Raw genomic sequence first — 21,578 nt, 5'->3', positions numbered from 1 at the left:
TTAAGTTTTGTGTTTTGAAGTTTTCAAGTTTTGGGTGATGTTCTCATGGACAAAGGGATAAAGAGTGGAAAGAGCTCAAGCTTGGGGATGCCCAAGGAATCCCAAGCCAAATTCAAGGGCACCAAAAAGCCTAAGCTTGGGGATGCCCCGGGAAGGCATCCCCTCTTTCGTCTTCAATCCATTTGTAACATTACTTGGAGCTATATTTTTATTGACCACATGATATGTGTTTTGCTTGGAGCGTCGTGTATTATATGAGTCTTTTCTTTTTGTTGTGTCACAATCATCCTTGTTGCACACCTTTTGAGAGAGACATGCACTCATCGTGAATTTGCTAGAATACTCAGTGAGCTTCGCTTATATCTTTTGAGTTAGGCAATTTAGCTCATTGTGCTTCACTTATGTCTTTTGAGCTAGATAACTTTGCTCTATGTGCTTAACTTAGATCTTCTAGAGCACGGCGGTGTCATATTTTGGAGAAATAAGAACTCTCAATCTTCACTTATATCTTTTTGAGAGTGCTCTCTCTGAGTAACTTGGTAGCTGGCTTGTGCTATGAAAGTACTCCTAAAGATGATAGGCGTCCAAAGAGGATACAATAAAACTTCCATATTCTTGTGCATTGACTAGAAAGAGAAGTTTGATTCCTCTAAATTAGTTTTGAGACATGGATTTGGTAATATTAAGAGACATGTTAGTAGGGTGTTGTGAATCTAGAAATACTTGTGTTGAAGTTAGTGATTCTCGTAACATGCACGTATCGTGAACCGCTATGTTAGGAAGTCGGAGCATAATTGATTTATTGATTGTCATCCTTTGTGTTGCGGTCGGGATCGCGCGATGGTTAAAACCTACCAACCCTTCCCCTAGGAGTATGCATTTAGCACTTTGTTTCGATTACTAATAAAAACTTTCGCAATAAGTATGTGAGTTCTTCATGACTAATGTGAGTCCATGGTATAGATGCACTTTCGCCTTCCACCATTGCTAGCCTCTCTAGTGCCGTGCAACTTTGCCGGTACACAAAACCACCATAGATCTTCCTCAAAACAGCCACCATACCTACCTATCATGGCCTTTTCATAGCTATTCCGAGATATATTGCCATGCAACTCCCACCGTTTCGTCTCATGACTTGTGCCGTCACTTACATATTGCCATTGCATGATCGTAAGATAGCTAGCGAGATGTTTCAACGTCATACGCCAAGCTAGATCGTTGCACATCCCGGTACACTGCCGGAGGCATTTCCTATAGAGTCATCATTGCTCTAAGTATTGAGTTGTGAGTAAACGAAAGTGTGATGATCATCATTATTAGAGCATTGTCCCATGTGAGGAAATAATAAAAAGAGGCCAAAGTTGCCCACACACAAAAATATATGGAAAGAGGCCAAAGAGCCCAAACAAAAAAAAGAGAAAAAGAGAGAAGGGACAATGCTACTATCTTTTCCACACTTGTGCTTCATAATAGCACCATGTTCTTCATGTTTGAGAGTTTCTTGTTTTCTCACCACCATATACTAGTGGCAATCTTCATTATGTAACTTGGCTTGTATATTCCAATGATGGGCTTCCTCAAAATTGCCCTAGGTCTTCGTGAGCAAGCAAGTTGGATGCACACCCACTAGTTCTCCTTTTGAGCTTTCACACACTTATAGCTCTAAGTGCATCCATTGCATGGTAATACCTACTCTTTCACATTGATATCTATTAATGGGCATCTCCATAGCCCTTTGATACGCCGAGTCAATGTGAACATCTCCTCCTTTTTGCCTCACAACCTCCACCACACTCTTTTTCACCTATAGTGCTATATACATGGCTCACGCTCATGTATTGCGTGATAGTTGAAAAAGGTTTGAGAAAGTAAGAGTGCGAAAACAATTACTTGGCCAATACCGGGGTTGTGCATGATTTAAATTCGTTGTGTGGGGATGATGGAGCATAGCCAGACTATATGATTTTGTAGGGATAACTTTCTTTGGCTTTGTTATTTTGAAAGTTCATGATTACCTTTGCTAGTTTGCTTGAAGTATTACTGTTTTCATGTCAATAGCAAACTATTGTTTTGAATCTTACGGATCTGAACAGTCATGTCACATGAAAGAAGTTACAAAGGACAAATATGCTAGGTAGCATTCACATCAAAAATTCATTCTTTATCACTTCCCTACTCGAGGACGAGCAGGAGTTAAGCTTGGGGATGCTTGATACGTCTCCAACGTATCTATATTCTTTGTTGGTTCCATGCTATTATCTTGCCAAACTTTGGATGTTCTGTATGCCTTTTATATCTTTTTTGGGACTAACTTATTAACTCAGTGCCAAGTGCCAGTTCCTGTTTTTTCCCCTGTTTTTGACCCTTTTCAGAGGAGAATATTAAACGGAGTCCAAACGGAATAAAACCTCCGAAAAGATTTTTTCCGGAACAGAAGATACGCGGGGAACTTGAGAACCAAGGCAAAGGACCCCGGGGGAGGTCACAAGCCCCCTAGGCGCGACCTCGGGGGCGCGCCTAGCAAAGCTTGTGGGCCCCGTGTGGCTCCTCTGCCCTACTTCTTCCGCCTATAAATCCCCGAAAAATTCAAAACCACGGGAGAGAGCCACGAAAATACTTTTCCGCCGCCGCAAGATTCTGTCTCCGCAAGATCCCATCTAGGGCACGTTCTGGTGCCCTGCCGGTGGGGGGATTCAGACACGGCGGGCTTCTTCATCAACACCATTGCCTCTCCGATGATGCGTGAGTAGTTCACCATAGACCTTCGGGTCCATAGCTAGTAGCTAGATGGCTTCTTCTCTCTCTTGGATCTTCAATACAAAGTTCTCCATGATCTTCATGGAGATCTATCCGATGTAATCTTCTTTTGCGGTGTGTTTGTCGAGATTCGATGAATTGTGGATTTATGATCAGATTATCTATGAATCTTATTTGAGTTTCTTCTGATCTCTTATATGCATGATTTCATATCCTTGTAATTATCTTCGAGTTGTGGGTTTTGTTTGGCCAACTTGATCTATGATTCTTGCAAAGGGAGAAGTGCTTGGTTTTGGGTTCATACCTTGCGGTGACCTCACCCAGTGACAGAAGGGGTAGCGAGGCACGCATCGTGTTGTTGCCATCAAGAGTAAAAAGATGGGGTTTATATCTATTGAATGAATTTATCCCTCTATGTCATGTAATCTTGCTTAAGACGTTACTCTGTTTGTCATGAACTCAATACACTAGATACATGCTCGATAGCGGTCGATGTGTGGAGTAATAGTCGTAGATGCAGAAAGTATCAGTCTACTTGTCTCGGACGTGATACCTTTATGTATGATCATTGCCTTAGATATCATCATGACTTTGCGCGGTTCTATCAATTGCTCGAGAGTAATTCGTTCACCCACCGTAATATTTGCCATCATGAGAGAAGCCTCTAGTGAACACTATGGCCCTCGGGTCTACTTCACATTATATTTTCAGCCCTACACTTTTACTTTGTTGCACTTTCCGCCTTCAGATCTCACCTTGCAATCAATCGTGAAGGTATTGACAACCCCTTTGTAGCGTTGGGTGCAAGTTTGCTGTTTTTGCGCAGGTACTTTAGGAACTTGGCTTGATACTCCTACTGGATTGATACCTTGGTTCTCAAACTGAGGGAAATACTTACTGCTACAGTGCTGCATCACCCTTTCCTCTTCAAGGGAAAAACCAACGCAAGTTCAAGAAGTAGCAATGCCCATCAATACATATCAATGTGAATGAGTAGGGATTACCATGCAATGGATGCACGAGAGCTATAAGTGTGTGAAAGCTCAAAAGGAGAACTAGTGGGTGTGCATCCAACTTTCTTGCTCACGAAGACCTAGGGCAATTTTGAAGAAGCCCATCATCGGAATATACAAGCCAAGTTATATAATGAAAATTCCCACTAGTATATGGAAGTGTCAAACCAAAAGACTCTCTATCATGAAGAACATGGTGCTATTTTGAAGCACAAGTGTGGAAAAAGATAGAGCATTGTCCCTTCTCTCTTTTTCTCTCATTTTTTTGTTTTTGTTTGGGCTCTCTGGCCTCTTTTCATTTTTTTGGTGGGAATCTTTGGCCTCTCTTTTTTATTTCCTCACATGGGACAATGCTCTAATAATGATGATCATCACACTTTTATTTACTGACAACTCAATACTTAGAGCAATGATGACTCTATGGGAAATGCCTCCGGTAGTGTACCGGGATGTGCAACGATCTAGCTTAGCGTATGACGTTGAAACATCTCGCTAGCTATCTTACGATCATGCAATGGCAATATGAAAGTGACGGCACAAGTCATGAGATGGAACGGTGGTAGTTGCATGGCAATATATCTCAGAATGGCTATGAAAATGCCATAATAGGTAGGTATAGTGGTTGTTTTGAGGAAGGTATATGCTGGGTTTGTGCACCGGCAAAAGTTGCGCGACACTAGAGAGGCTAGCAATGATGGAAGGTGAAAGTGCATCTATACCGTGGACTCACATTAGTCATGAAGAACTCATATACTTATTGCGAAAGTTTTATTAGTAATCGAAACAAAGTGCTAAACGCATACTCCTAGGGGAAGGGTTGGTAGGTGTTAACCATCACGTGATCCCGACCGCCACACAAAGGATGACAATCAATAAATTAATTATGCTCCGCTTCCTAACATAGCGGTTCACCATACGTGCATGCTACCGGAATCACTAACTTCAACACAAGTATTTCTAGATTCACAACACCCTACTAACATAACTCTAATATTACCATATGTCTCAAAACTTAATTGTCTGGAATCAAACTTCTCTTACTAATCAATGCACTTGAATTATGGAAGTTTTTATTGTATCCTCTTTGAATGCCTATCATCTTTAGGACTACTTTCATAGCACAAGCCAATTACCAAGTTACTCAGAGACAACACTCTCAAAAAGATATAAGTGAAGATCGAGAGTTTTTATTTCTTCAAAATATGACACCGCCATGCTCTAAAAAGATTTAAGTGAAGCACGAGAGCAAAATTATCTAGCTCAAAAAATATAAGTGAAGCTCATGCGAGCTAAATTGCCTAACTCAAAAGATATAAGCGAAGCTCAATGAGTATTCTAGAAAATTCACGATGAGTGCGTGTCCCTCTCAAAAAGGTGTGCAGCAAGGATGATTGTGACACAACAAAAAGAAAAGACTCCTATAATACACGAAGCTCCAAGCAAAACACATATCATGTGGTGAATAAAAATATAGCTTCAAGTAACGTTACCGATGGATTGAAGACGAAAGAGGGGATGCCTTCCCAGGGCATCCCCAAGCTTAGGCTTTTTGGTCTCCTTGAATTTGTCTTGGGATGCCTTGGGCATCCCCAAGCTTGAGCTCTTTCCACTCTTTATCCCATTGTCCATGAGAACATCACCCAAAACTTGAAAACTTCACAACACAAAACTTAAATAGAAACTCGTGATATCATTAGCATAAGAAAACAAACTACCAACTCTTTAGGTAGTGTAGTAAACTTGATTTCTATTTAGATTGGTGTTAGATTACTGTATTGTCACTTTTCCATGGCTAGTACCCCCCCCCCCCCGATACTATACATAGTTTCATCAAAATAAGCAATCAACACAACAAAAAACAGAATTTGTCTGTATAGTTCGTATACTTCTGGTATCTCAAAAATTCTGAAACATTATGGTAGTTAGGGCAATTGGTATATAAACTAGCAGCAAAAAGAATCAACTCAAAATATCTTTCTATATAGGAATTCAAAATAATTTCGTGAGCACAAAGTTTCTGTCTTTTTCAGCAAGATCAAACAACCATCACCAAACTAATCATAAAGGTTTTGCTTGGCACAAACACAAAAAGAAACACAAAAAAACACAACCATAAAAAAATTATGATGGTGTGGACACAACAAAACAGAAAGCAAAAAGCAAAGATAAATTCATTGGGGTGCTTCCCAACAAGTGCTATCGTTTCACGCCCTTAGCTAGGCATAAGGCGATAGAATCAAGTATCGTCGTCTTTGGTGCTCAAACCATAAGTAGGGTGAACACTCAACATCTTAAGATCTTCATCTCTCTTACTAGATGGTTCACCATTGTTTTTAGGAACAAATACAAACTTGGTGGCCTTATTGTGGGCAAAATTTGGAGTGTTCTGAAGAGCGGCAAAAGCGGAACTCAAGTTGGTTATAACATCCTCTAGTTTGCCAATTCTAGCGGAATCATGACCTAGTTTTTGTTAATTGTGGGTTCCCTCTCCTTTAAATTTTTTCAAAGTCATTCCCACTTTGGATCCTGAGTGATTTGTTTGTGGATCTTTTTATCCAAATTTTCAATGAGTTCAATCGTAGCAACTTTATTTTCAATGATATCCAGCCTACGCATCACATGTTCCAAAGTTAAGGTAGTTCCATTAACCATGAGTGGGGGTGAGCCAACTAAATTTATTAACGCATCGTAAGAATCAACGGTATGGCTACCCAAGAAATTTCCGCCTACGCTGGTGTCAAGAACATACCTATTCCAAGGGGAAATACCCACATAAAAGCTGCGAAGTAGGACGGTAGTAGATTGCTTACGAGTAGATCTATTCTGAGCATTGCAAATCCTATACCAAGCATCCTTTAAGTTTTCTCCCTCAATTTGTTTGAAATTAAGAACTTTGCTCTCAGGTGTATCGTTCGAAGTGATAGGTGTAACCATAAGGATTGGTAGACTATCCCACACAAGCAAACAAAAAGCAAGCGAAAGAAAAAGGGTGAACGAAAAAGGCAAATATTTTTGTAATTTTTGTTTTTCGCAAGTGTGGGAGAGGAAAACGAGAGGCAAAAGGCAAAAAAGTAAATGCAAGAGATGAGTTTGCGACATTTACTTGGATAAGTTTAACTTAGAATAGTCCCTCGTGCCAGAAATTGACACGTTGAAGGAAGACTATTCTTGACTTGATACTCCCCGGCAATGATGCGAGAAATTCTTCTTGATACCACTTGAGCTTGCGTTGGTTTTTCCCTTGAGGAGGAAAGGGTGATGCAGCACAGTAGGAGTAAGTATTTCCCTTAGTTTGAGAACCAAGGTATCACTCTAGTAGGAGTATCAAGACAAGTATCCAATGTACGTGCGCAAAAACAAACAAACTTGCACCCAACGCTATGATGGGGTTGTCAATCCCTTCACGATTAATTGCAAGGTGAGATTTGAAGGTGGAAAGTGCAACAAAGTAAAAGTGTAGAGCTGAAAATATGATGTGAAGTAGACCCGGGGGCCATAGTGTTCACTAGAGGCTTCTCTCATGATAGCAAGTATTACGGTAGGTGAACGAATTACTGTCCAGCAATTGATAGAAAAGCGCAAAGTCATGATGATATCTAAGGCAATGATCATACATATAGCCATCACCTCCGAGACAAGTAGACCAATACTTTCTGCATCTACTACTATTACTCCACACATCGACCACTATCCAGCATGCATCTAGTGTATTAAGTTCATAACAAACGGAGTAACGCCTTAAGCAAGATGACATGATGTAGAGGGATAAATTCATGCAATAGATATAAAGCCCATCTTTTTACCCTTGATGGCAACAACACGATGCATGCCTCGCTACCCCTTCTGTCACTAGGTGAGGACACCGCACGGTATGAACCCAAAACCAAGCACTTCTCCCATTGCAAGAATTATAGATCAAGTTGGCCAAGCAAAACCCACAACTTGAAGAGAATTACAAGGACACGAAATCATGCATATAAGAGATCAGAGAAGACTCAAATAATATTCATAGATAATCTGATCATAAATCCATAATTCATCGGATCTCGACAAACACACCGCAAAAGAAGATTACATCGAATAGATCTCCATGAAGATCATGGAGAACTTTGTATTGAAGATCCAAGAGAGAGAAGAAGCCATCTAGCTACTACCTATGGACCCGAAGGTCTATGGTGAACTACTCACGCATCATCGGAGAGGCAATGGTGTTGATGGGGAAGCCCTCCATGTCTGAATCCCCCCTCCGACAGGGCACCAGAACGTTCCCCAGATGGGATCTTGCGGAGACAGAAGTTTGCGGCGGCGGAAAAGTATTTTCGTGGCTCCCTCATGCGTTTTTGGATTTTTGGAGAATTTATAGGCGGAAGAAGTAGGGCAGGGGAGCCACAGGGGGTCCACAAGCCTGCTAGGCCCGCCCCCTAGGCCGGGCCTCGGTGGCTTGTGACCTCCTCCGAGGTCCCCTGCCTTGGTTCTCAAGTCTCCTTCGTGTCTTCTGTTATGGAAAAAATCATTCTGTAGGTTTTATTCCGTTTGGACTCCACTTAATATTCTCCTGTGAAAAAGGTCAAAAACACGGGAAAACAGGAACTGGTACTTGGCACTGAGTTAATAGGTTAGTCCCAAAAAAGATATAAAATAGCATATTCATGCATACAAAACATCCAAAGTTGACAAGATAATAGTATGAAATCATCAAAAATTATAGATACGTTGGAGACGTATCACCGCCTCACGGCCCAATACCCAAAGACGACGACTCAAGGCCTAAGTGGTGGAAGGTCGCCTACAGTTTCGTTGCTCAGGAGGCAAGGCGAGTTAGAGGCATACTCAGTCAAGAATCACAATACGACTCGGACCCTTGTAAGCTGAGGGCCTCGACGCGTATATAAGGGTGAGTCCCCGAGGGTCAAGCGAATCCACTCCCTTGTAATTGATTTCCAAGCAATACACACAAATCACGACGTAGGCTTTTACCTCGATCGAGAGGGTCCGAACCTGGGTAAATCATGTCTCTCGATTCCGATCAACCCCGATAAGCTAATCACCCAGTTGTGATGGCCTCACAAAAAAGTCCTCGCACTAGGACATCTTCCGTGACGAAACCATGACACGATGCAAACAGCAGCGCTGCCGCCAAATCCAAAGAGGATTGAAGGTTTTCGCGCGACAGGAGATCGGGGTGGGTAAATTGGGGCCTCATCTATGCCTTCACGATGGAAAGCGGCACCCATAGGCGCCGCCACCGCCGAGACGACAAGACCGGCCAAGGTTTCCCCCGGACCTAAGGTACTCCATCAGGGCTCACCATCATCGGAGCCTGCAGCAAACCACCGGGACGACGAGAGAGGCAGCAAAAGAAAGGGGACCTCTAGATCTGACGCCGCGACTGCCCTAGAACAGTTCGCCGCCACGGCCGCCACTGGGTCATCGAGTGGCCCACGCCGCCGTGGGCAAGATCGGCGCCGCGGCCATCGATCGGGGCCTCATCCTCGAGAACGGAGATCTTGCGCATCCTGAGCCCGGAGTGAGACGGCGATGCCTTCGTCGCCACTGTGCACGTGCGGGCTTAGCCCGATGCCGACCAGCGATAGCGGTGGAGGGGAGCGGGAAGGAGGAAGGGGACCGATGGCGGAGAGTTGGGTCACCTCAGTCGCCCGCGAGGTGGGCGGGAGAGGGGAGAGTCGTGCGTGATGGGGTATCTCGTGTTGACGGATCATGATAGGTCGGTGTTTGCTTGGTTAGTGGCAGAGATTAAATATCTATTCCCCCTCCGTAAAACTTATATTACTTGTATAGTTGTATTAGTCGTTTCTCTGTAGTGTGGTTGGATTGTTGTCCACGAGGAGGACTGAGATCCAGTGCCTCGATAGAGCCAGGGCACGGCATGCCTCGCCCACATGTATCCAGCGTCCAAATCCATCCTACGGCCAGCAACAACTCACGACCAGTCTCACCTGTACACAGAACAAAGAAAACAGAAAAGCTTCGCTCGCTGCACCTCATCATGCTGATCCCTAACGGCATGCGATGTGTAAAATGGGCCAGTTAACACACGATCAGTTCTTCAAAACAATAATAGTTTGACAAGACAAGAGTCACTTGGATTCAATTTAGCAAACATAAGGCAAAAAGGAAAATCTAAGCTATTTTTAGCAAGCAAAGTCACTTATTTTCAGTTTTAGCAAACATCGGGCAAAAAGAAAAATCTAAGCTATTTTTAATACATGAACACTCAGTTAAGATGCTGAGTAAAACAACAATATAAAGATCAACATAGTACAGTCTTAGACCTTCCTAACCTTCCTAATGCATTCAAGCTATAAAGTTTGGATTACTCTAACCTTTACACTTAGAGCATCTACAGCCAAACCCCTTATATCCGTATCAAACGATCGTTACTGACCGGTCATCAAAAATCAATCCAGCCGAATCCCTCATATCCATTTCAAATATCCGGACTGACCGTCACCATTCATATCCATCTCAAATATGCGGACAATATGAGAGCTCGCGGACGCGTCCGGGCATGCCCGATCAGTTCGCCACGTAAGACGCGGCCACATCCCGAATCATTTTTCTCTCTCTTTTTATTCATTTTTTTCTTTCTTTATCTTCTTCTTCACCAATCATGTGCAAGTGATGGGACATATAAGAAAAATAAATATAAAAAGTGTGGTTGTGCGGACAAAAAAATAGGGGCTCAAAACGGACACGTCTAGTCACTGATCAGGCGTGTTCGCAAACGTTTCAAGGCCGGATTTGCAAGTTTTGACAATAGATGCTCTTAGGTCATAAAAGACTCTAGTCAGTCCCCCCAAGTGCAAAATACTATAATCAACCCTGTCTAAAACACAATTGACATTACCCAAAATACTACTCCCTCGGTCCCAAAATAAGTGACGCAAATTTTATACTAAGTTAATATTAATTTTATACTAAAACAACGACATTTACATTGAGACGGAAGGAGTATCTAACAAACTTGTACATGCTAGAACAATTTTTTATCATAACGGCTAGCTGTCAAAAGCTACGTGTAAGGTGGGAGAGCGGCGGCCGGCGAGCGGCGAACACGGAGGCAACCAGAGAGCACCAACCCGTACAGTTTTTCCCTGCCCAGCGCGAATGGGTTTGTCAGCCCACGATTTTTTTCCTCTGTTCAGTTAACTAGCGGTTGATTGTGGTGAGTTACTCCTGACCGTAGGATGTATTTGGACGCTGGATGTAAGGGCGAGGCACAGAATCTTAGGGCATGTTTGGTTGGAGACTAATTTTGCCAAACCAAAGTATGACAAGCCATTAAAGTGTGGCAAGCCATAAAATGTGGCTGAAAAAATAAACGCCAAACTTTGATAAAAGTTGGCAAAAAAATTAACTCTATGACAAATGAGTCATAGCGTCAATAAAGTGTGGTAAGCCAAAGTGTGACAAAAACCAAACATATGTCAACTAAACTGTGGTTGCCAAATTTTGACTTGGCAAAGTGTGGCTGGGAACCAAACAAACCCTTAGTCCCCACCAGGAGGGCTTGATCTTAGCAGAGTTGATTGTAATCCTAAAATTGGTTGAGTAATACTCCCTCCGTTCCTAAATATAAGTCTTTCTAAAGGTTCAACTAATGGACTACATACGAATGTATATAGACATATTTTAAAATGTAAATTCATTCATTTTGCTCCGTATGTAGACACCTAGTGAAATATCTTAAAACACTTATATTTAGGTAAGGAGGGAGTACAAGTTTTTACATGCAAAAATAAATAAATCATGTACACACTAACTGCATGATCCGAATAATGTCACATAGTGAACCAGGTTAGTAAAACAAGTATCACGTGAAAAGTTTTGCTTGACCCAGTGTTACCTGACCAGAATTAGCCATATCAATTTGACTGGCGCACCGAGGAATTTACTTGATTTTCTAGGAACCCGTCAGCTAAACCCACAAAATCCCCTAAAAAAAGCTAAAACCACAAAAAATGTTAATACACATATACATATAACCTTTTGACGATTTGACGTTTTTGCTAACAAATTAAAAGTGTCAGGTCATAGAACAGAACAGAATGCATTGGTTTGTGGCGATTGCAGAGGGGACCAATACACTCATCTTTTAGCTCCACAACAGATGTGCTTAATTAGCGCGGCACGCTTGGCTGCAAATTAAAGTTAGTGGAGGTGCATGTTCATCATCATGGTGGGTACGACACAGAATTTAGTCCCTCCACTAGCTAGCTAGCTACCAGTATTTAAACTGAGCTAGGGAGTCCACGAGAGCCAAGAACTGAGTGCTTGCTCCGCGCGCTCCATAAGCTAGCTTTTGCCTCTTGCCATGGCGAAGCTGGCCGCGCAACTGAAGAACAAGTTCATCGGCCTCGTCGGCCGTTTCGCCGTCTGCGGCCGCGCCGGTCACAAGGACGCAGTCGGTAAGTATATACTACATACAATAAAACTAGATTTCCTCCTCCGCCCTAGGTGATGAGTGATGACGGTCTCAATCGTGTGTTATCTCTGCAGCTGCTGGTGAGCCCAAGGCAGCGTCATCTCAGGTATGCTCATCAAGTCACGATGATAAAACTCTAATTCTCTCTCCTGCACGCGAGCTTAATTTGTAATGGGTTCCGCTAGTGATTGATTAAGGATTTAAAGATTTCAATCTGTGGATGGATAGAATAATGTTTGATTGTTGCACGATTACCTGCAGCATGTTGAGATCAGGTCAAGAGGAGGTACACCACGCACGGCGGATGGGTCCAAGCCTCCTAGCCACTAAGCGTCGTTAAAATCAACTGCTCGGCCGATGGACCTTGGGGTTACTTGGATCATACTAGTAATTCACGAATCAAGCACCAAGCACTGCAGTCTCCAGATTGAAGCTCCCTATATTTCCTGCATTTCTTCCTTAGTAGATAAGCAGTACGTCACGTAAAATCGGTTGCCGGTTTGCTCTTGTTGCCTTTATTTCTGTCCGTACGTGATCTACCTCCGTGCGTGCTCATATATATGCTCCCTAATTTCCATAGGTTGCTAGCATGCTCATATGAGGTAATTTCCATATATTGTTCGTTACCTCGATGTCCGGAGTTTACCGTGTTTATGTTGTACCGAACCTGTACCCGCTTGATGATGATGTTCTCGTGTAATGATTGTATTAATCAGTGGCGTAGCCAGGATTTTAAAATCAATCAGGGTGGTCTAGTTGTCATATTTACTTTTCCACAGATACAACAACCCAACAAATCAGTATAGAATGCATCAATGCAAAAACAGAGTTCAGTTAATCAGTTTCAGTTGGAGACCCACAGTGATCAACTTTTGAAAAGTACAATCACTGGAATTTTAACAAACCTTGAAAAAAATAACTTTCATTTTTTCACCGTTAAAGGCTCATTCAAGCCATGAAAACAAAAAAAAATCATACTTTAAAGGAGATGAAAAGCTACATGCGTTCATCTCAGTGGCTAAACCCGTCGCACGATGTTAGTAAAGTTGGTTAGAAAGGTTCATCATTTTCCTACTATTTAATCTTCCACCTACCAGATTTATCATCACTACTTCGTTATAGTGCGTGTCAGTATCCATTGTATAAATCCTTCGGTATAACACTTCATCACTGACTTTTGTGGATAAGACAAGTTCTACTATAGCATGTTTGTTTCAGCTACGGTTGGATTCGAATTAGTTGTGGTTTCGTTTCAGTGGCAAAGCTCAGAATCAGTTTTGGCACTGAAGTACGCCGGACGTTCTTCACACAACAAAAATCCTACACCTACGAATACTGTACGAACAAAAAAACAAGGCCTATGCATGGTTAACCAGCGTTTTCCAGATGATGTATACCTTCTGATCAGACTGTTCCACGACCACGTCCCTCGGAGCACCCATGGCCTATACCTGCCGGTTGCAACACAAGCAGGACACCCTTCCCTTTGCTTCATGGCCTCCGGCCACCTAACTCGCGGCTAGGTCATCCACGAGAGCAATCGTCGGTACTCTGTAGTTTGGCTGCACACTTGTTCATGATGGGCACGACACAAAAATATTGGCTACCTGTCGCATGGTGTTAGAGTTAGCTAGAAAGGGAAAGGTGTCGTCATTTTGCTATAATTTAATCTTGGGAAATTCTATTTAGAAGGGTCGCATGATGGACATTTCGTGCAGCGGCTTGCATCCTTTCTTCTCATGCATGCATGCATGCAATGATGTCATGAGATTCTTTTTAAATGATCGGAATTCAAAAACTTTTATCTCTTAAACCGTTAATTCGATCGATGATTTGTTTTCGCCGTTGATTTTGTTTCGATAAAAGCTTCAAAACTAGATCTCATGTCGACATGTTTTGACAACTTTTTTTTTCTCGTACTTACCACATTTGCTATACTTACTTGTCATATTAGTAAGTACTTACTTGTCTGATAAAAAATAACTTAATCGTCAAATTTTTTAGAAACTGCGTATAAATATGACATCTAGACATAATCAAAATGGCAAGAACAAACAATTTTTTTAGGCGATTACGCGCAAGGATATGACAACTCAACATATTTAAAATCGGTGACCACAAAAAATCTTTTTTGATCATCGTTTATAAATATGATAACTCGACATATTTAAACTAACAAACACACAAAATAGTTTTTTTTGACAAAGTTGTATGTAAATATGACAAGTTTGCATATTTAAATTGACAAACACAACCTATGACAATGCTTTTATGTCGTGTATAATGAAAACTGTTACATGGTTTTGTACGAAAAAACATTAAAAGTGTTAATTAAGTTATTTTTTCAGGCAAGTAAGTGGTTAATAATATGGTAAGTGGGGTCAAAAAATGTGGCAAGTATGGATGAAAAAAATAGTTGACGGAACATGTTGACATGGGATCTAGTTTCGAAGAACTCGTCGAGAGAAAGTCAATGATGAAAGCGGATCATCGATTGAATTAACGGTTTTTGTAGATAATTTTTTTTAAATTTCAAAATCAAAAGGAATCTTGGTGACATCATTGCATGCATGTAGCAGTTTTCATTATACATAATGATATCATTGCACGCATGCATGCATGAGAGAGATATGTAATGGGTGATTAACAGGAGGTTAATTTTTGCATTGGAATGTGATTAAGTGAGCCGTCGCACGGCAAGATGGAGGTGCGGCGCCGCTCCCTAGCGTTGTCCTTTAATCTTTCACCTGCTAGATTTATCTCCACTATTTTATTTTCAACAAAGGGTGTATTTTATTCAATTAATATGATGCATCAAACGGATATAAATAAAATAAACATACATCTCATCTCTGCACAACTAAAATGCACACAGCCGATATCAATACACATAAAAAAATCACGCTGACAAATAACAAAGGCACACATACCAAAGCTATGCCTAAGCGAGCAAAACAGTAATCAACAAAATACAATTATGATATCTGCATCAACCATTTCTTAACATCACAAAGACAACGGGGTTCTTCAACCGCAGTGCCTTGAGAAAAGAAATGCCATCCAAGAACCTTCATTAACGGATCTAACCAACAAATGCTAAAATTTAGGTTTTTACCTTAAAGAATGAGTCTAAGCATATTAAAACAATGCCTTTAACAAGATGACGATGCAAAGAAGTCGTCATTGTAAGGTATAATCAACTCGGGTTAGAGCTGGTGTTTTCACCCTACAGTTCGAGACTCGACATTCAGGAAGCACCAAAACTCAAAGTTAATCAAGATGTTTCTCTGCTCGGCAACCTAGTGATATCACGTTCCTAATGTTGTGCATGCTCAATTCCCATCCACGGTGACTGTCTTTTAGGTGCGCATCGTGCTCTTGGTGTTATCTTGGTTGATCTTTCCTCTTCAACGGCCCAAGATGCCTCCTCTATTTGCCAATTGGCCTGGTTTCCCTGCGGCGAAGCCCCCAATCAATGTTTGTGCTCCTTGGCAGTCTCTTGACTTGCATTGCTCGAGTATCACGCCACTTCCAACGGAGACTTGGGGCCGTGTTTACGATATTCGTTGACTGTGTGTGCTCTTGTATCGTCTCGTGGGGATCCAGCCTTGTTCCTTAAACGTCCGCCTTTATGTTTTTCTATGTCCGAAAAAACTCAAGTTAAATAAATAGCAGATGGAATATTCGATGAGTGAAAATAGTCTAATATGATAGTAGTTTCAAATTAAACATTATAATCCAGCTAAGTTTTCAAATAAAGTAGTTCAAACTTGAATTAAGCTCACATGTATATTCTATTATCGACCATGACGGGTCTCTCAAACCGGTCTCAAACGTCCGGGCTGACCGACACCCCCATTTTCAGCCGGAATATGGGGCGGATATGGGGGTGCGCAGACGCGCCCGGGCACGCTCGCCACGTCGGACTAACGGCTTGGCCCCACACAGACTCGCTAGAAACCCGATGGTCCAACGGGCACCTCGACCGTCGGTGCAGTGTGAACGTCGCGTGGCACCGCTCCAGCTCCCCTCCCGAGGTCAGGGCCGGCTATTTAAGCCGGCCGACGCCGCCAGCCCTAGCTCATCCGCCTCCTCCTTCTCTCCGTCGCCATCGGAGCCCGTCCGCCTCCTCTCGCAGTTCCCTCTTCGTCGGGATGGTCCGACGGCTCATCACCACCTATGCGCATCTCACTCCGAAGCGGCACCTTTAAATCGGGGCGGACATCCAGGCTCGTTGCGTCTCCCGCATCGCTGCGGGTCTCCCTCCAAACACGCTGCAGACGGAGGAGGAGGACGATGATGAGCAGTAGGAGGAGGAGCAGCCGGAGGCCATGGAGGAGGAGGCTCCCGGCTTGAGCATGACAGAGGCGGAGGCGGAGTTCGCCGTCGCCCATTCGGTGGAGATGGCGGGGCAGCAGGCCATACTCGATTCCATTCGGGATGAGGATGAGGTCGAGGCCAACCACCGGCTCATCCGACAGAGGCAGGCGGAGGCCGACGCCCTCTTCGACGAGCTGGATGCGGAGGTTGAGGCGGAGGAGGCCGCAGCGGAGCAGCTCGAGGCACCGGAGAGGGCGATGTTGTGGCAGCCAACCATTTATCCGCTGAAGGGCACGAAGATCGTCGACATCTCCAACGAAGAGTAGCTAGGTTGTACTTAGTAAGTAGGTTTCATTTCTTATATGTTTTTTGTATGAATTTGACGATCCTAATATGAAATATTTAGATATAGACTGCATTATTTAAAACATGATTGGCTGGACACATCCGCAGACGTTGGAGGCGGCGGATTTGAAGGGTCCGGCTGTAGATACTGCTCTTTCTTTCGAGTTGACTCGTCTTGTTTATGTATCACTTGCTTTGTGAAGCATGTGCAGTGAATCGATGTCCCCGAGATGACAAAGCGAAGCACATGAAAATTGAAGGGCAGTGTGAACGCTGCATTCTTGTGCCGAACTTTTAAATGGGAGGAAGTATATCTCATTTTTCTCGTGCTGAGCATCCAAGTCTAAAACGGGAGGAAGAACATCCCATTTCACTTCAGAAAACGTCACCGACGAACCGTCAGCATTCAACCAGAATTCCATCTCCCCAATCATCCATCACCCTGCTACAGTGCTGGTACGAATTTGAACTCGGCATCCTCCAAACTCTATAGCCCATAATAATAATCTTAAAGCACACACTTCCTTTTTCTTTCTTTCTTTCTTGCACCGAAGAGGAGACACAAACACACATTTGATGGCTACAGTTGCACTAGGCCTAGGACAGGTACCATGGCAGTGAGTCAATCACCGAGCTGTGCAACATCCAGGGAAGCTACACAAGGCATATCCATCCTTTTCGTTCCTCGTGGTTACCGAGTCGCCAGAAGTTTAGCATGGTCTCCCGCGATTAATTCCTTTTTATCTTTTCTGCTTCCACGTTTTCCTGAAACTCATCATCGGTGCGTTTTGTCACCACGGGTGTCACGTCAGTTTTGGGTGCGGGCACGCACGCGGATCTCCCTGTTATCTTGCCGACTGAACCCATCAGCTTTCTGTCTGTGATTTGATTGACAATGGACTGGCTCTCAATTGAAGACTTGGAGTTTACCGCTCATTTACAGTCTGGTCCTTGCGTACGAATATTATGCATGGCCCAGAAATGAAAGCATTTTGCACTTGCATCGTCCAGTCCATGCCACTAGTATTCATACGAATGTTTTCTCGTATGAGCATCTACAACCGGACTCTTTATATTCCTCTTAAACGTTCAAACAGATCATTCAATCACTGATCGGTCATAAAGATTGATCCAATCAGACTTTTTAAACAAATCATAAAAAACGATAGAAATATGAAACGGGTATAAGGAAGCCCAGACACGTCCGTTGCTTCGGCGTGACGTCATTGGCCCCACGCGAACTCGCGTCGAAACCCGACAGTCCGACGGACGCCTCGAGCGTCCCCACGGTGTGAACGCCGCATGACGTCGCTCCGGCTCCCCGCCGAAGGCCATAGCCAGCTATTTAAACCGGCTAGCGTCCCCTAGCCCTAGGACATTCACCTCCTCCCTTTCGCCGCCACCGCCACCCCAGCCTCCTCTCCCCTGATCTCCGTCCTCAGTATGGTCCATCGTAGGATCACCACCTACGCTCAGCTGACGTCGGAGCGCCGGATACAGATCAAGCCGCCTTTCAGACTCCCCGAAAACAAATGAAGATGTTAAGGAGGAGCAGCAGCCGGAGGAGGAGGTATCGGAGGCCATGGAGGAGGACGACCCCGAGAACCATGCTCCAGTCTAAAATATGGCAGAGGCGGAGATGGAATTCGTCGTCCCCCAACCTGAGGTGATGGCGGAGCAGCAAGCCATCCTGGATTCCATCCGGATGAGGCCGAGGGGAAGACCAACCGTTGGCTCATCCGGCAAAGGCAGGCAGAGGCCGAGGCCCTCAACGGCAAGCTTGAGACGGACATAGCGGCGAAGAAAGCCGCAACGGAGTAGCCGGAGGCGTCGGAAGGAACCCCAGTGGAGACGACGGAGGGGGTGGAGCTGCAGCAGCCTCACATCTATTCGATGGAGGGCACGGAGATCTTCGATATCTTGGATAAAGAGTTGATAGTTTGTACGTAGTTGGTAGGTTTATGTGTTGCATGCATTTTATATGAATTTAAAGAATCAACATGAAATGTCATGTACAATATTCTATTTTTAAAACGTGTTCTAACAATATATGTAAACGCATCCGGACATATTCACGATGGTTGAGAAGCCGGATTTGCATGTTGCGTCAGATGCTCTAAGCTTTTCAACACGGAGAGCACGGGCGGTGGAGGCCAAATTACTCGTGTCTTTTGAGACAGCATTTCTTTTGTGGGGATAATGTCTTTTGAGACATTATCATGAAACGTTGAAAAAGAATGTGGACACCGCACGTTATGACTGCGGTGGGCCTACACCAAGAAGCAAAGGTAGCAGAAGCGACAGTTGAAATCCACTGTTGTAGCACCCAATGCTGAAGGCTTTTCTCTCTTCATAGTCAATCAGCTTTACGAAAGGACGATCGACATAACAGAATCCACTGTAGTACGTTGTAAGTTGTAACGAGAAGCACAACGCATAAAGAAAAAAAAACTAATGAGAAGCTACAGAATGTATGAGAGCAACTCCAACCAGCCCATCTAAACGGATATGTGTTTTGTCCGTCTTTATCTCTATGAATCGACTCATTCATTTTTTTAAATGGATCGATCGTGTGACCAACGAAGTGATCCATCTTTTATTCGCGTACACCAATTTTTTTATAAGAAAGGCCAGCGGCCACACATCATGGCAGGTATCATGTCAGTACCAAGAGAGTCAGCGATATACCAGCGACCATAATACATATGTCAGTCTCCAAAAAAAATTACACAGTTCATATGGCGCAGTTGCCAGCTGGTGACACACATGCCACCACACAAAATAAGACTGTATTTCGATCACGCCATCTCGGTCATAGTCATACCCGCACACTTGCGGGCATACAAAAAATATGGGGCTCTCGATCATGGATCACTCGTCATCGAGGTTGCGCATGTCGGTCTGCATCTTCTCGAACCAAGCTCGTTTTCTATGAAAGACCGTGCTCAAGTCTACCTTCATGATCTCGACCCTCTTCGTCATGCAACTCCTCCGGACTTCTCTTGCTCTCGTGGCTCTTTGATGGCCTCGATTTGTAGCATCTTCGCTTACTTCTCCGCCTTCAACGCGAGCTTCTTCTTTTGTATGTCCATGAAGGCCCTAATTTGGTCCTCCTTGCCTTGTTGGCGCTTCTTCTCTCTTCAATCCTTGTTGGTGATTATCCCTTGCAAAATAGATTGCAAGGCAAGTGACCCGCCCCGCGCTTGTCCTCTTTCTAGGAATGGTTTTTACCAGCGATCGCGGCTTATCCCCCTCACCATGCTCTTCAACGGTTGCATCCCTGTAACACCCGTGTAATTAAGCAATAGTAACCTCTATGATTATGCTACAGTAATCATGGTGGTTAAGCTAATCGTTTTCCTAAACAATGCTTGATCATCTTTTAAATCATATCTCATTTCAAATTTCACTTTGAATTCGTTTCTCATTAATAAGTGAAATAAATAAATTCACTAGCATGCAAACTAAATTGTTCACAATGTTGCAAATATTCCCTGGATATTTCACATGTTTAATTCCACTTTTTATAAAGTATTTACATGCCATAAAATAATTAAATAGAGGGCAAAAACAATAATTTAATTGCTTTTAAATTATATAGTTTTCAAACTATTTTTAAATAAAATTCAAAGTTTTAGTGGCACTCCCTAATATTACTTTAGTAATAATGGGCACGTTTTCCTTATTTTAAAAACTATTTTCTATTTAAATTAAATACATAACACATAGATTTTTAAAAAAGAAAAGAAAATACGAAAGCCTCACTCTGGATTGCCCCTTACTCCACAATGAGGCCCAGCCCAACTCACCAGGTTCTTCTTCCTACTGCTCCCACAAAGCACGATGACCGCCGCTCACTCGCGAGGAGCCATGAATGTTGGGGAACGTCGCATGGGAAACAAAAAATTTCCTACGCGCACGAAGACCTATCATGGTGATGTCCATCTACGAGAGGGGATGAGTGATCTACGTACCCTCGTAGACCGTACAGCAGAAGCGTTAGAGAACGCGGTTGATGTAGTGGAACGTCCTCACGTCCCTCGATCCGCCCCGCGAACAATCCCGCGATCAGTCCCACGATCTAGTACCGAACGGACGGCACCTCCGCGTTCAGCACACGTACAGCTCGACGATGATCTCGGCCTTCTTGATCCAGCAAGAGAGACGGAGAGGTAGAAGAGTTCTCCGGCAGCGTGACGGCGCTCCGGAGGTTGGTGATGATCTTGTCTCAGCAGGGCTCCGCCCGAGCTCCGCAGAAACGCGATCTAGAGGAAAAACTATGGAGGTATGTGGTCGGGCAGCCGTGAGAAAGTCGTCTCAAATCAGCCCTAAAACCTCCGTATATATAGGTGGGAGGGAGGGGAGGAGGCAGCCTCAAAACCTAAAGGTTTGGCCGAAATTGGAGGTGGAGGAGTCCTACTCCAATCCTACTTGGAGTAGGATTCCACCTTCCCACTTGGAAACTCTTTCCACCTTGTGTTTTTTCCTTCTCAAACCTTATGGGCCTTAGTGGGAACTTATTCCAGCCCACTAGGGGCTGGTTTATCTCTTCCCATAGCCCATGAGACCCCTTGGGGCGTGACACCCCTCCCGATGGTCCCCGGCACCCCTCCCGGCACCCCCGGTACACTACTGATGAGCCCGAAACTTTTCCGGTAATGCACGAAAACCTTCCGGTAACCAAATGAGGTCATCCT

General features: G+C 43.7%; 1 protein-coding gene across 1 annotated transcript; it reads left to right on the top strand.

Annotated features, from left to right (window-relative positions):
- Positions 1–12,034: 12,034 nt before the first annotated feature.
- On the top strand, positions 12,035–12,958 carry LOC123398712. Its single transcript, XM_045093161.1, has 3 exons — positions 12,035–12,199; positions 12,291–12,322; positions 12,478–12,958. The coding sequence occupies exons 1-3, from the start codon at positions 12,106–12,108 to the stop codon at positions 12,544–12,546; spliced, it is 195 nt and encodes a 64-aa protein (XP_044949096.1). The 5' UTR covers positions 12,035–12,105; the 3' UTR covers positions 12,547–12,958.
- Positions 12,959–21,578: the final 8,620 nt, after the last annotated feature.

The sequence above is a fragment of the Hordeum vulgare genome, chromosome 5H, assembly GCF_904849725.1.
Source record: "Hordeum vulgare subsp. vulgare chromosome 5H, MorexV3_pseudomolecules_assembly, whole genome shotgun sequence".
Classification (NCBI taxonomy): domain Eukaryota; kingdom Viridiplantae; phylum Streptophyta; class Magnoliopsida; order Poales; family Poaceae; genus Hordeum; species Hordeum vulgare.
The sequence above is the reverse complement of the archived record's forward strand: the minus strand, read 5'-3'. Positions and strand labels throughout refer to the sequence as shown.

Excerpts from the sequence above, each read along its gene's own strand:
- LOC123398712 (XM_045093161.1), top strand. The coding sequence starts at position 12,106 with ATGGCGAAGCTGGCCGCGCAACTGAAGAACAAGTTCATCGGCCTCGTC. Across the intron at positions 12,200-12,290 it reads CGGTCACAAGGACGCAGTCG|CTGCTGGTGAGCCCAAGGCA; the intron begins GTAAGTATATAC and ends TTATCTCTGCAG. Across the intron at positions 12,323-12,477 it reads CCAAGGCAGCGTCATCTCAG|CATGTTGAGATCAGGTCAAG; the intron begins GTATGCTCATCA and ends GATTACCTGCAG.